The following is a 15,182-nucleotide window of genomic DNA, read 5'->3' as shown; positions in this document are numbered from 1 at the left end:
TCCTCATGAGGGGGAGTGGAGCGCCAGGCACTGATCTGTTCTCCTTAATCACCAGTGACAGGACCAAGGGAATGGTGTCACGCTGAGGCAGGGGAGGTTTAGGCTGGACATCAGGAAGAGGTTCTTCACTGAGCGGGTGGGTGCACACTGGAACAAGCTCCCCAGGGACGCAGTCACGGCACCGTTGGGACTGTGCTCTCAGTCCCACGGTCTGAATTTTGGGCAGAGCTGTGTGGGTCCGGGAGCTGGACTCGGTCCCTGTGGGTCCCTTCCAGCTCGGGGCATTCCCCGATTCCCGGTGGGGAGGACCTGACCCCCCCCCCAGCAGCTCCCCCCTCGCGCGCCCCGGGCACGGGGACCCCGCGGCACCGCCACGCGCAGCAGCCGCGCCCAGGGCCGGCCGCCGCCCTCCGCCCTTTTAAGCCTCCTCCCTCCGCTCTGCCCGCCCTTCTTTCCTCCCAGCCAATCCCTCTGCCGCTTTCCCTTGACGGACGTGCAGCGCCTCCAATGGGAGCAAAACCAGGACGAGCGCCGGCGCGGGCCCTTTTCAATCTTCCCTCCCGCCGCGAGGCTGACCGGACAGGCGGGACCCCAAGGGGGCGAGCCGCGTCCGATAGGCGGATCCGCGTGATGGGCAGCCGCATCAACCAATGGCAGGGCGGGGAGGGGGCGGGGGCGGGGCTGCCGGCTCTACCTGCTCCCCGGTGAGGCGCGGCGCAGCGCTGCGAGCCCGGCTGCTGCCATGTTCCAGGGCCCGGAGGCCGACGCTGCCAAGCCCAGCTCCAGGTGGGGCGGCGGAGAGGGGGGAGCCGGCAGGGGCCGGGCGGCGGGGGGGGGGGTCCCCGGCGGGGCTTTGTTCGGGGCTGAGGGCGGCCTGAGGCGCGGCGCTGAGGGCGGGGGGGCCCCGCCGGGCCTCGCCTCACGGGGGGCGGCCGGGCTGCGGCGGGGCCCGGCTCCGACCCCGGCCGCGAGGAGGGAGCTGGGCGGGCCCGGGGCGCCTCTCACCGGGTCCGGCACCGACCCGCGGAAGCGGCTTAAAAAATCTCCTTCCCCTGGCGGGGCCGCGGGGCTGGGGCGGTTAAAGCCGGCCCGGGGAAGGAAGCGTCCGGCAGCCGGGGGGGGGGCTTTGGGTTCGGCTTTGTTCTGCTGTTAAGCCGTGGCAGGGCTTTATAGGATGTTTTCTTCCTAAAGCACGCTCTGCTCGGCCCTCAGACGGAGAGGTGGTGGTCTTCGGCCATCCAGGGCAGTGCACGGTGATGTAGCGAGCGCTGCCGGCCCGCTGCTGTTTGCTGCGAGAAACTGACTGCATGGTCTGATTGCTGTTAAACCTTCGTGATGAAGTTTTGTGTTCTTTAAAAGTTTTGCTGTTCCAAAATAAAACCAAATCGCACGTTTAATTGTTGTTGCTTTGAGGACAAAGCAGGGCAGATTGCTCTCACCATCCTGCTGATGTAGGCTATACAAATGCCTTGCTTTCCTGTACCCTCAATTTATTGAGTGTACGAGCAGTTTCACAGCTACTCTGTGGAGCTGAAAACATTAAATGTTGTCTTAACTGGTAGCCACTTGGGAAATATCACAATATAGCACACGTCCTCCCCATCAGTGCTATTGCAAAATACTGCAGGGCTTTCAGCTCAGTAGGAGGATTGACTGAACAAAGCTTGCTGCTTGCGTATAAGATGAGGGAGGTATTTAATCAGCAGGGAATTTGTACTGATCTAAAAGCAGAAGCTGGCCTGCAACTTTTGGGGCTCTGTTGGTGTTCCAAACCTCGGTGCCTGCTTTCTGATTGCCCTTCTGCTGGTTATCCCAGTGAGGGTCTCTGATGCACAAAGCAACTGTCCTCTTCTGCCTTCACTAGAGCACTCCGAAAGGCAGGAATTCATTGTTCTGCTTTCAGTTGTATATAATTATAGATCTATCTTTTATATAAAAATATTTATTTAGTCAGTGTCTTGCAGTAATGGTTGAGTCTTGGCACCCCTTCCAGAGGTTGGCTGAGAGGTTTAATTAGGGAAGAAAATTCAAATTCAGGGGTGTTTGAGTGTAGCAAAAAAGACCACAAAACCTAATTAAAATTCTTCAAGCCTGCCAGGAGAGAACAAAGCAATTTGTAGAGGCTTCTAAACTTACAGGGTAGGTTCCTAATTTAGCTGTTTGAGATAAATTGACAGAGTTCTGGTCTGGGCGAGAAGGGGCAGATTTAAATTGCACAGAATAAGTTTTATTATTACTGTTTAAAAGAGAAAAAAAAAAAACACCACAGCTTCCTCTCTGCTCCCCTACCCCGGAAAGAGAAAAGATCCAAATTCTCTAGCTATGAGGCACAAAAAGTATCGCAGTATAAACTGGTATAGAAATATAAGCTAAAATGACTATAAAGTGTATGCTGAATTTGTCTGCTTGAGAGAGTCCAGCACCGAGCCATGAGGATGATTAAGGGAGTGGAGCACCTCCCTTGGTCTGTTCAACTTGGAGAAGAGGAGACCGAGGGGAGACCTCATTAATGTTTATAAATATGTAAAGGGCAAGTGTCAGGAGGACGGAGCCAGGCTCGTCTTGGTGGCGTCTAATGATAGGATAAAGGGCAATGGGTGCAAGCTGGAACGTGGGAGGTTCCGCTTAAATATGGGAAGAAACTTCTCGGTGAGGGTGACAGAGCACTGGAGCAGGCCCAGGGGGTTGTGAGGTCTCCTTTTTGGGAGACATTCAAAACCCACCTGGACGTGTTCCTGTGGGACCTGACTGTCTCACTTGGATCTAGAAGCAAGTGGAACTTGGAAGTATGAGGAGGCCAACGCTGCCCTAGAGTCTGTGCAGAAACAAAACAACTTTGTGTTCTCCTGGTTTTTGGCTAAAGTGAGGGAGTGCAAAACCCTGTCACATCTGTGAAACCAGAAGTGGGAAGAGTTTGTTGCTATACTTCTAGGTTATTTTTGGCAGTTCCTGTGAATGTCTTGGCATTATTTAGAGTTCTATGGACTCGGTGTTGCTGTTGCTTGAATGTTTATTTTGTTCTGGAATAATTGGAAGGACGCTAGTAATTGGAAGCTTTAGAAATCGAGGAGGGAAATCCACTTAATGTCTGTGGGGTTCCAACATTTTTTCTGGGTGATGCTAGGAGAAAGGGATGCTGCTTGTGCTGACTTGAAAGGGCCTCCTGAGCACCTCAAACAATTCCTCCAGCTTGCTCGTTGCAGGAGTAGGGTTTTTTAGGATGTATGCTGTGTGTGACAAAAACAGGAGGACAACATAAGACTAACACTTAGTTTTGGATTTATTTTCATGTTTTATTAAGCTTGCTAATTGTATAATCAAGACTTAGTTACAATTATAACTTATAATTGTTCCCATTTTATTAGAGGAAAGGTGAGCTTAGGTTCCAGATCAGGTTTTCAGGTTAGAAGAGGTGTAATTCAGCTACTGTATTGCTCAGCTGCTAAGATTTTGGGTAACTGACCAGGTAGCCATGACTGTGAAGGTTGTTTTTGATACCTACACGTTCATTGCTTTGCCATGCTTCTTCTGTGAGTTCTCCAATTAATTCTATTTACACTACTCTCCGGTAATGGTTCCTTTCCTTTTTAGGAAAGGACTTAAGTCTATTAACAAGGCATAGGTATTGACTGGAGACTTATTACTTGATGGCAAGCATGACTTTTAGTAGGTTTTCAAGAAGTTGGTCTAATTCTGTTGTAATCTCCATTTTTTAATAGGATCTGTTTGATATACCTGTGGTACGGAGCTCTAATCTTAATGGTGGTGCATCTTGGCAACTGAAAATTCAGCTTCTCACACTTTGATTTCCATTCTAAACTCTCCAGCATCTGGTATGATAACAGATGGCTGAAACTAGTAAATATTTAGTAGCTAGGAAATACCTCATTTTATTTAAAAGTTGAAATGTTTGACTTATGTCCGATGCAAAATCAATATATGTAATTTAATGTAGACTGACACTGCAGTGGTTATTTTTAAAATACCAGAGACATAAGTATTTTTGTGTTGTCTGGAAGACCACAGATAGCATAGACCTTCCTTCTGGTAGCACTGTTGTGACCATTCCAAATAATAGCAGATAACAATCAAGTTGACTGACTAGAAGGCTGGTAATATTTTGAGAATACTTTATTAGGGCATCTTCTCAAAAGTAGATGCTTCACAGACTTAACAGATCTACCTGAAGTAAGTTCAAATCAGCATAGTCAATCATAACATAGAAGGGGAAATGCGAAGGGGGCATTAAATATGTGGAACGTTGTACGTTTTGAACACACTTCCATCTCTTGCTTCTCTTGTTCTGTGATGTAGGGTACTGAAGCCTCCTGGAGGAGGGTCTAGTAATCTCTTTGGGAGTACAGAAGAAGTTTCTTCTTCCAGCAGGCCACATCGGATGGCATCCAATATCTTTGGAGCATCAGAAGAACCACAGAATTTTCCCAAAAGAACAAACCCTCCAGGTAAGTGCAGTCTCTTCTTGCAGCATGTTTGGGCTCTGAATTGCAAAGCAGAAGTGGTTTCGCGTTACTATTGTACAACAATATTTATCTTTTTATATTATGTGTCTTTACAAAATGAATACATTTAGTAAAATTGGGGCCTAGGAAATGATGATGCTGCTTCTGTTCTAGAATTCTATCATCAGTTAGCTGCAATGAGTACAGCTGTGAATCTGAGACTCTCTGAGTTCTTGTAACAAGGGATTTCAACCATTATCTTCAGGCAAGATATCTCTAGATAGCAGAGGTCTAGAAGTCTCTGAATTCTTGCAATTTTTTTGATATAATGTGGTAAGTCTAAGTCATCTGGAAAAAATGTAACAATTGCCTTTCAGGGGGAAAAGAAAGTGGTATTTTTGAGGATTCTGGTACTGCTCAGCCTCGTCCGCGTATGAATCCACCTGGTGGGAAGACAAGTGATATCTTTGGGTCTCCAGTATCTACCAATGTTGTGCGAGCACACCCAAACAAGCCTAAGGTATTTGTACATTTTTCACTGAGTCGAGAAGTTCAGTGAGTCATCTTCTAGTCTTGTTACCAACACAGCAATGCCTGCATTTTTTTTAAATGACAAACCTAAATTGTGAATGGGGTAATCTCAAATTAGGCAGTTATTCCTGAAATCTCTTCATAGTTTATCAACTTTGGTATATTAATTCTCGTTATGCCCTGTAGTTTCTGATAAAACTTTTAATTACACTGCAGATGTGTATTTTTTTTTTTAAGTGCTTTTGAATCCTTTGGTCATCTTATAAGTGAGGTACAGATGGAGTTCTGGGCACAGAGCCAAGAGGTATTTTAAAATGGGTAGAAGATTTCCCTGTATTCTGCAGTTTGGCAGAGGTGATGTTGACACCCACTCTGGAAAGCCAGTGTACACCAGTGAACTACAGTCAAAATTGTCCCATGGCCTTGCTGTTGTCTTCACCTCTCTTAAATATATGCATTGACGTTCAACATGAAAGAACTTCAGCAGGAGATGATTAAGCTTCAGTGATCAACACTGATAATCAACTTTGAGTTTCAGGTCTAGCATGTGATGGATTTTGTGGTGCCAGACAAGTGTATCTTACTGTATCGGGTATCATTTGTTGGTCTTCAAGCTGGGATATGTACAAGTTGGAAAGTTGTGACCAAATCTGGCTTTGGAAAAAAAGGAGGGAACGTTCCCAGTTACATTGGGTTGATTTGTCTGTTCAAAAGCCCTGTATTTGGATTTACAACTGTTGCCTTATGCTAAGTAGCTACTGTTAGAGTAATAATTGCCATGTTGGCAGTGTTTTTCACATGCGAGGTACCAGGAAAACCTAGCATCCTATGAAATGTAGCTGACACTCTTTATGCTGAAGAAATAGTAGTAGTCTCAAATTTCTTGGAACCTTAAGAAGGAAAGATTGCACAAATCTAAGTGTTTTTTTTTCAGTTTTCCCTCCTAAATTTGAAGGTTCGGGTAGTGGGCTTTTGCCTAGATCTTTATGCATGCTCCCAAGTTTATTTGGAGGGGTTGAGTCATAAGAAAAGGGAGGGGAGGGAAGGCTGTGGAAGCTAGGTTTGCTTGGGAGTAGCACTGTTGGAGTAGCAGAGGGCTTTGTTTTGTTCCTCTGTACCCCTTTATGGGGCTAGTCTTTTTTTTCTATTTTAATGTAAAATTTTAATTCCTGTGATTTCCTGACTAAAGGGAGGACAGAACTCTGGAAACTCCTCTGAATTTAACTAGAGCATTGAAGTTGTGGGAGATACAGGGATGGAAAGGGGGTAGCATATTTGCAACAATTACAGTAAGTTGAATTTTGTGGGTGAGGAAAACATGGAAGCTTTTCTGAATTACTGTTTTGTATTTCTGACAATTAACATTATTGGGAAAGTGATTTAAAAAGCTTTGTGAATTACCTCGCTGTTTGGGTCACTCTTGCTACTCACCTACAACAGTAATTGCCAAATGTCAGTTTGGGTGCTGAAGGGCTGCTTGTGTGCTAGCTGTTCTAAGTTGTCTTAACTTCTCTTGGATGGTATTATGTACTTGTCAAGAATGGTAATTCCGTGCCTTTGGACTGAACTGCTTATCACAGGCAAAGCTTGAAGTATCTAACGAATCAGCATAGTGTGTTCATCTGTTTCAATGGATTGTCTGGGATGTGCACCTGAATGTAATGTAGGAGTCCACTAGTAGAACTAAACTCTAGAAGCTCTTTTGGGATTATGAAGTGGTGAAAGGGGATGAAGGGCTGAGGAGTGCAAAAGAGTGTCTGTAGCTGTTGGCTTTTACCATAATAAATGTATGAACTTTGATAAGAAACAAAGGAAAAACTTCTAAAAGATCTTGTGACAGAGTTACTGTTTGAGGATGGTGATATACTGAGACAGTTTTTTGGTTTCATTGCAGGATCACATTGTCTTGAAAGAAGATGAAACACCGAAGAAGCCAGAAGGTCAGCAACAGAAACTCTCTGCTGTTTTTGAGAAGACATGATCTGAGGAACGGTTTCTTATGCTTTCCTCTTAAAAACAGAAGACTAAAGCTGAAGTTCAGCATTATATAACAGAGGTTTTCCTTCTCTTAGTCAGAAACTGAATCACGTAACTTCATGGAAATTGTTCTCTTCCTCTTACTGAGGAGAGCACCCCATGCACAAGCCTTAATAATGTGTATATAGCTTGCATATCTACTTTGCGTGATACTGTAGGTAGAATGTTTTTCTATATATACAGAGATTCCATATGTATCTGTCAGATTGCTTCCTTCAAGTGTGTAGTCTTGGCCTTCTCTAGTTGCGAGTAACAAGTAGCTGCCTGACAAAATGTGTTATTACTCTGCTAATTACTGTTAAAGAATGATGGGAGCACTGCTTTCAAGCAGTATGAAAGGATTGATTGATGGATCTCTTAATTGTCTGACACTGCCAAAGTAATTCCAAAGGTACGTTGCTAGGCCTTCGTGTCTGCCTTAGAAAGATTGCTGAAGCAAGAAAGGAGTTGTTATAAAAGTGAAATTCTTCTTCAGTACCTGTTTCTTTCAGGAAAGAATGAATAGGTATAAACTACATCCTTAGTGTACTGTGGATGGGAGGCATGGGGAAAAAATGCAGCCTAGACAAGATGATGCGTGCAAAAAAGTTTTGTTCACTACAGTCTGCTAGTTGGTCTAATCCTTTTTTCTTATTGTTCAGCTGCAGAAAACAACAAACCACAGCTGGAAGATGGTGGTGAGAAAAAAGATCTGGGCAAAGAGGAGCGATGCAAGGAGCCGGAACCCAAGATAGACAATCATGAGCCCAGATTAGGGCCAAGGCCACGCTCTCACAACAAAGTTCTCAATCCCCCGGGTGGAAAATCCAGCATTGCGTTCTATTAGGGTCATCTGTTCGCTTTCACTAACGGAGTCTGCACAGAAAGTCTTGTCTGTGGTTGTGAGGTCAGTTTATGGACTATTGTTTGTGGATAGGTTCTTAGGCAGATGGATGAGGGTTATGCCAAAGTGTGTGCAAAGGAAACCTGATGATTTGGGGAGGGAGGGCTGGGGAGGGTAAGGGGGCCCTGCAGAAGACATGAGTATGGACTGCCTGCCTGGGTGGGTGGCAGAGGGGGACATTAGTGTAACTTTGTGAAAGAGCAGTGCTACTTTGTGGTGACTTCATCAGGCCCTTAGGTTCTTAGCTTGCCAGTGGCTCAGGACATTCTTGTGGAGTCAGGCTTTTCCATACAGTCAACATGTAAAACAGTGTGAATGGGTAGGGACCCAGAGGTCACATCTGGAATATTCTGAAGCACAGCAGGTAGGCTGTGCTTTTCTCTAGGCAACAGGACACAGATTCACAGTATGAGTTGACCTGCAGTCACTTTAATGTAAATACGTTCAACTGGAACAACTAGTGCTACTGTGTTCTTGAGTGTCTGTAGTCTTTGGTTCTCTTTTTCTTCTTTCTTGCTGAACACCACGTTTGTGGATACAAAGACAAATCATGCTGAAAGTCTTTTATACTCTCATAAATCATCAATGTTAATAAGTGTCTTAGTGTTCCCCTCCTCAGAATATTCAGGCATTTCTGCTGCCTTCAGTAATCTGCTGATTACTCTGACTAGCTCTTGATGAATGGTAATACCAGTCCAATGTGCTGGTTTGTGTAGGTGATTCTAGAAGACTTTAAAAGCATCTCGGTTGAGTGCTTGCACGCTTCCTGGAAAAGACGTTGGTGCAAACAATCTCCTCATGGTGTTCTTTGAGGAGAAACGACTTAAGATGTGCAGTGAATGTAGAAAACATACTGAGATGTCTAGCCAGCCAGCTTTGGTAACCCAACCTGTATAGAAATGCCTTAGTTTCTGCAACATTTTTTTTACTTTGTACACTGCGGAAACCAGGACTGTTTTGTTGTCTTTACCACAGTGCATTTTTTTTGTTTGTCTGTGCTGACTCTGTTAGTGAATTCTCTTGTCTTTGGTCAGCCTTAGATTTGCCTTTGACTGACACAGATTTCTGTTGGTAAGGGGGAAAAGCTACTTGGATTCTCCCCACACCACAGTTGTAGTTGTTTTGAGACATACTGTAGACTATCATAGTTGGAGAAACAAAGACTTTAGCAATACAAACCTTTTGATCATGCTGGCTATCTTAAATCATACGTGGAAGATGTGCTTTTCTTTCTTTTGCAGAAGCATATGTTGGGGAGGGTAGCTCACATCATTGATTCTCTGAATTAGCTTTTATGTTCAGAGTTCTGGTAATTGAATGCTAACATTAGTTGCTTAGATGGCTCAGTGAATTTAGTAGCGATTTTTAAATCTGACATTCAAAACAGGAGTTGTTCAGGTACACCAAAGAACAAGTGGCCTTATCTGTGTATATCCACTGCTGTACTAGCCCAGGTTCCCTGAAAACTGCTGCTGTTTAGAGGGGACTGTCTCTGGGTCCGGTGCTAAAAGCTCTGTCATTACGGTGCTTATTAGACTGTTCTGTTCTGTATACGTCAGAAGTGGTGGATGACTGCTTGAAGACTTAGTTGCCTTTTCAGATTGTGAAAATGAAATGTATGGGAAGTGCTAAGGGTAGAAATAATCATGGAAAGCAGGAATTACAATGCCTTTGTACCTCTCAGATAAATTTGGGACTCGCTGTTATTTTGCCCCCCCAGGAGAACAATGCAGGAATTCTAACTTCAAAAAGTTCAACCCTGTATTCAATTTGTGTTACTTCTAAATGTGTATTTCCTAGCAGCTTTTATAGAGTCTGTGCTGTCTTGCCTCTGGTTGAGTCTGATACTTCTGCTTCAGTATCTTATTGTACTACTTTACAGGCTTTTAAGAGGTTACCAGGTAGAAAAGTCAACCAGAAGTTGCTTTCTGCATTGAAAGGTCTGGTGTAATTGATACTGTCTTGGATACTGAGCTTAGGCTTGGCATCTTTTAGTGCATTGGCTACAGTGCCTGTCTTTTAAACAAACTTCCAACAAGGCCTTAAATTGGTTAAACTGTGTTTATTTTGTTCATTTTTGTTCATTTTCATGTTGTTTTTATTTTTCCTTTGGAATTTAAACTGTTTTCAGTTCATCAAGTAAATTTGGTAACATTTCTCTGCCACAGAAGGGGACTGGAAATCAGATGATTAATCATGCACTTCTCAATAAACCTCTGTATTTTGCTACATCACTGTGTGCTGTAGATGTTTGCTCTTTTAAATAAATTAATGGGTGGTCTAGTTCAGTGTAGGTAACACTGAATTTTGTTATCTGAAACTGGAGAAATAACACAAATGTTTCCAGGCATTTTGTAGTGGAGAGTAATCTTTGGAGATGTGACATCCTACCTGAGGTTGCTTATGAGAAAGCACATCTTGGGAGTTAAGGGACAGCAGCAAGGGTGGGCTGTTCAGATCACTGCATTTCTGTGGGTAACGTTCCATATTCTGTGTGATGCAGGAATGCTGTTGTGCTCTTCAACAATACTGTAAATAGGCTTGAATATTCACATGTTCTCAATATTTAAATGTTTTGTACGATAACATAATTCCCCTTAAGCAGGGATGTTCTTCATGTGGAGAAATTGTATCCCCACTTCTACAGTTCCAAAGAGTAGAACTCTGCTCTTATGCCATGTTATCTCTGCCAACGGAATGGAGCTACCTATACCTCCAGTTCCTGGTGAGTTAGACATTCTGTCCTCTCAGCCAGCTCGTTTTAAGTCTGATGAGTCTATGCCATAAGTTACAGACTGTGATACCCTACAGAGCCTCTCACCTACCATTTGCCTCTAGTCATTCTATTCTGCACTGAGAGTTTTGCTGCTTGTGGTTAAGAACTTCTCTCTCAAGCATGCACAATGCTTTGGATAGCATCTGCTGAGTGTGAGAACCTGTGAATATCCTTGATACCTACCGCATTGGTAACAAGGGATTGTCTTTGTATTGTAGACAATCCTATAGTTTCACTTTGCAACTACACATTGTCATTGCTTTGCCCCTAATTGGGAATTTGAAGTTTAAACACTGTAGAATGTTATCCAGGTTACTGGCTTATTTTTGGAAGAAAAATTAAGGTATCTGTTCTACTAAGCTTGGGAAGTGGTTAAAGGATTACTTGTGTGTTTTGACAAGTAGTGTCAAAGTAGATAAAACAATTCTAGGCATTGCTACTTAGTTCCTAAATACATCACCATGCCTGTACGGTACAAGATGATATTCTAACGAACAGTCAGCTGCATTGTGTAATCCCTGCTAATCCCCTGTGAAAATGATTAATCCAGATTAGTGCATATTTTCCACTGTTAAGACTGACTTCTATGCACTCTGTTTTAAGCAAGCATTGTCTGATAGTGTCCTGTTACATCACTGTATAACCGTTGATAAACAAAAGCATAGTTTTTGCTCTTGATAAGGAAGATTGTCCTCTCTATCGGTGTTTTAAATAAGTGGTGTTACTGCTATTTTGTTTTTGAAGTATTTATAGACATTAATCATATTTGGAATATCTACAGTACATTCTTGGGGCTTGTCTAGTGAGAGCACATGTAAAGTGGTGTTGTATGGATTCAATTATTTATGCACTAAAAATGAGTTGTTGTTGTGATATGTTCCTTGCTAATTCCAGGATTACTGAAAAATTCTAGCAGCCGATAGTTGTTTAGCTGTATATCATCCTGGTGTGTGGGTGTCCACGTACCTTAGCTGTCCATGTGACTGCATGATGGAGAGGAGTTGGTTTGCCTGTCAAAGTGAGGACTGTGCTTAATTGGCACTTGGATCTTCATACTTTGGGAATCAACTGACCACCTAGCATTTCGCTCAAGTCCTCTGATTTATCTCCTGTTGAACTTCTGCTTGAAGCTCTGCTGAAGTTCTGTATCACTTTCCGTAGGGAATAGTGAAGGTTTAGAATGTTGAGGCTAGGGGTTTGCATTTATTTGTTTATTCTTCTTGGAGGAATGAAGTAGGGTCATAAGCAAGATAGTGTGCTGTACTACATTACAGGAAGCAATAGGACACTGAGTCTGACTTTCCTTTCTTTCAAGTTGCAATTCCTGTCTTGGAAATTAACTCTGGCATCTCAACAGTAGCTGCAAACAAGAAGCAGGAAAACAGGCAAAGTGAAGGTGACTTTCTAGTCATCAGTGGAGTAATTAGTGAAAAGAGCAGTTAAACAGGAGTGACAGGAAGCTGCTGATGTACTCTAATGGAGATGAGCAGGTACTCTGTCTTGTTCTCTACCTCCTTACGATAGTTATGTCAGCTTCAAGTCTTATTAGTGTGAGCAGGCAGGCATGAACAGTCTTTTAGGAACAACTCTTCTCTGTAAGAGGCTCTAACAGAAGCCTCCCAACACAAAGATGGTACAACAGACAAAATCTCCCCCCGCCCCCTTTTTTTTTTTTTTTTTTTTTTTAAGATTACATGAAAGGGTTTATAAGAGCATTTGCCAGTGATCTTTGTAAAATGGTATCTACAAAGACCTCTGCAACGAGCAGAAGTTCTCATGTTACAGGCTGTGATGCACAAATACCCAGGAAAGCTTCGCAGTGAGACTTCCAGGGCTACCTCTTCAGACCTGCTAACCAGTAGCAGGTTTTAAGGAAAGGATGTCACAACTGTTCATCAAAACAGAAGAGTAAAACTGGAGTAACTGGGCAGTAGATAATGTGATGGAAAATAGATGGCCATGGTTTAGACCTTCTTCATGGGAACTGAATGCAGGACTTCCAGTGGCTATTCCAGCACTCATTACAAGAACAACTCCACTGAGTTTGGCTGCAGAATGATGTGGTATATAAACTGAGACAGCTTGACTTCCTCTCAACCAGGCTGATTTGACTGATAGTCATCACTTTTATGTGAGGTGTTGGTAGTATCTGACACAAAATCAGCTCTTCTGGACGTGTCTTCTCTAGACAAGCCTCCAGCTTGAGTATATGCTGCATGTGTTTTGTAATAATCACATTTGGAAAAATACCTTTAAATTATTCCAGTTGGGAAAAAAAAAAATGAAACAGCAGGATTTGAGCACTGAAGAATAGTTGAGAAGTATTTAAAGCCACAGTCTAGCAAGTCTGACTTAGCAGCTGAGTGAAAATACTGTAGTTGGACATCAGGGATAAATCACTGAAGCTTGCTTAAAAGCTTTAAACAACAGTGCTAGCTTTCTGCAATATTACCAGAGTAAAAGAACAAGTCCTTAGTACTGCTTAATCAGTGAAAAAACGGTGTTATTCTGAGAGGACATATGAAATATTTCTTTGTAAGAAGAAATAATTCTTACACTTGCTTAACAAGTAAGCAACATGTCCACAAGTACTTTCTTCACTTTTAAAACCTTAAATTCACAGCCCTTGATCCTCATGGGGGACTTTGCCACCCTGGTATTGACTGGAAGGGCAATACTGCAGCCCTCAAGCACGAGATCTCAAATCTAGGAGATTATAGTGTGCATGAATGACAGGTTCTGGGCACAAGTGACTGAGGAGCCAACAAAACAATGTGCTCTCCTGGACCTGATACTTATAAGCAGGGAAGAACTGGTCAGGGAGGTGATGCTTGTAAGCAGCCTTGGGTGCAGTGACCACGAGATTGTGAAGTTCGGGATTCTAAGAGGTGGTTAGCAGGGCAAAAAGAGTAGGGCCACAACCCTGGATTTCAACCTCTTTGAAGACCCTCCTGGAAGAATCCCTTGGGATACAGTCCTAGAGAGATGAGTGGTCCAGGAGAGCTGGGTGATATTCAAGGATCACGTCCCCCAGGTTCAATAAGGATCCGTCCCAACAAACAAGAAATCGAGCAAAGGCAGCAGAAAGCCTTGGATGAGAAAGAAACTCCCTCACTGGGCTCAGACATAAAAAAAAAAAAGAAGCATACAAGAGGTGGTGGCAAGGGCAGGTGGCTTGGCTTTCCTGATCCCTCAGACAGCAATTCTGTACTCCTCCTAAGTCCCATGTGGAATTGATTCTAGCAAGGGATGTGAAGGGCAACTAGAAAAGCTTCTACAAGTACATAAACAGCAAAAGGAAGATGAGGGAAAATGCGGGCCAGCTGCTGAATGGCAGACCTGGTGAGAAAGGACATGAAAGAGGCTGAGGTTCTGAGTGCCTGCCTTGCCTTGGTCTTTACCAGTAAGACTGGTTTGCAGGAATCACATGCCCCTGAGACCAGAGGAAATGCCACTCCTCACAGGATTTGTGCTCCAGGTCCTTCACCAGCTTTGCAGCCCTTCTCTGGACACGCTCCGGGGCCTCGATGTCCTTCTGGTAGTGAGGGGCCCAGAACTGAACCCAGCACTCGAGGTGCAGCCTCACCAGAGCAGAGCACAGGGGGATGATCACCTCCCTGGCCCTGCTGGCTGCATTATTTCTGATACAAGCCAGGATGCTGTTGGCCTTCCTGGCCACCTGGGCACACTGCCGGCTCACGTGCAGGTGAGTGTTGACCAACACCCCTGGATCTTTTTCCTCTGCACAGCTTTCCAGCCACTCTCCCCCAGGCCTGTAGTGCTGCATGGGGTTGTTGTGGCCAAAGTGCAGGACGCGGCACTTAGCCATGTTGAACCTCATCCTGTTGGCCTCTGCCCATCGACCCAGCCTGTCCAGGTCCCTCTGCAGGGCCTTCCTACCCCCCTGCAGATGGACGCTTCCCCCCAACTTGGTGTCATCTGCTAACTTACTGAGGGTTCACTCAATTCCCTCATCCGAATCATGAATCATCAATAATATATTGGTATAATATGTATAAATACCTGCTGGGAGGCAGTGGAGAAGGAGGTGCCAGAGTCTTCCCAGGCCATAAGGCAGTGTGCAAAAAACAAAAAACAAAAACAAAACAAACAAACATGAAATTCCATCTGAACACAAGGAACCTTTTTTATTTAAACTGTGAGGGTGCTCAAACAGAGGAACAGGTTGCCTAGCAGTAGTAGAGTCTCTGTGGGAATATTCAGTTTAAGAAAATTTTGCTTTGTGTGGATTTATCTTGTGACCACCACTTAAGACCGGATGTTGTCAGTGGCTAAAGTGCCTTCAGTCTACCGGTGTTTATATTAAATGCAACTTAAAGAACTTTTTCTCTTAAGAATTTGTAATTTATTTAAGGCATTCATTTCAGCATTTCTTATATTTGGCTATGTGAAAGTTTACTTCATTTTTGAGGCATCCTTTGTGCTTTTGTAAACACTTTGCAAGTGTTAGTTTTGCATGGTGAAAAGGGTAATT

General features: G+C 43.8%; 1 protein-coding gene across 1 annotated transcript; it reads left to right on the top strand.

The window, feature by feature from the left end:
* The first annotated feature begins 689 nt into the window (after nucleotides 1–689).
* JPT2 (Jupiter microtubule associated homolog 2) lies at nucleotides 690–7,998 on the top strand. The gene is made up of 5 exons (XM_082772073.1): nucleotides 690–786; nucleotides 4,315–4,463; nucleotides 4,838–4,980; nucleotides 6,886–6,931; nucleotides 7,670–7,998. The coding sequence occupies exons 1-5, from the start codon at nucleotides 743–745 to the stop codon at nucleotides 7,852–7,854; spliced, it is 567 nt and encodes a 188-aa protein (XP_082628199.1). The 5' UTR covers nucleotides 690–742; the 3' UTR covers nucleotides 7,855–7,998.
* The last annotated feature ends 7,184 nt before the right edge of the window (nucleotides 7,999–15,182 follow it).

The sequence above is a fragment of the Aythya marila genome (assembly GCF_965140915.1).
Source record: "Aythya marila genome assembly, chromosome: 15".
NCBI classification, from domain to species: Eukaryota; Metazoa; Chordata; class Aves; order Anseriformes; family Anatidae; genus Aythya; species Aythya marila.
This window is presented reverse-complemented; position numbering and strand designations above follow the sequence as displayed.

Excerpts from the sequence above, each read along its gene's own strand:
- JPT2 (XM_082772073.1), top strand. The coding sequence starts at position 743 with ATGTTCCAGGGCCCGGAGGCCGACGCTGCCAAGCCCAGCTCCAG. Across the intron at positions 787-4,314 it reads GCTGCCAAGCCCAGCTCCAG|GGTACTGAAGCCTCCTGGAG; the intron begins GTGGGGCGGCGG and ends TCTGTGATGTAG. Across the intron at positions 4,464-4,837 it reads CAAAAGAACAAACCCTCCAG|GGGGAAAAGAAAGTGGTATT; the intron begins GTAAGTGCAGTC and ends ATTGCCTTTCAG.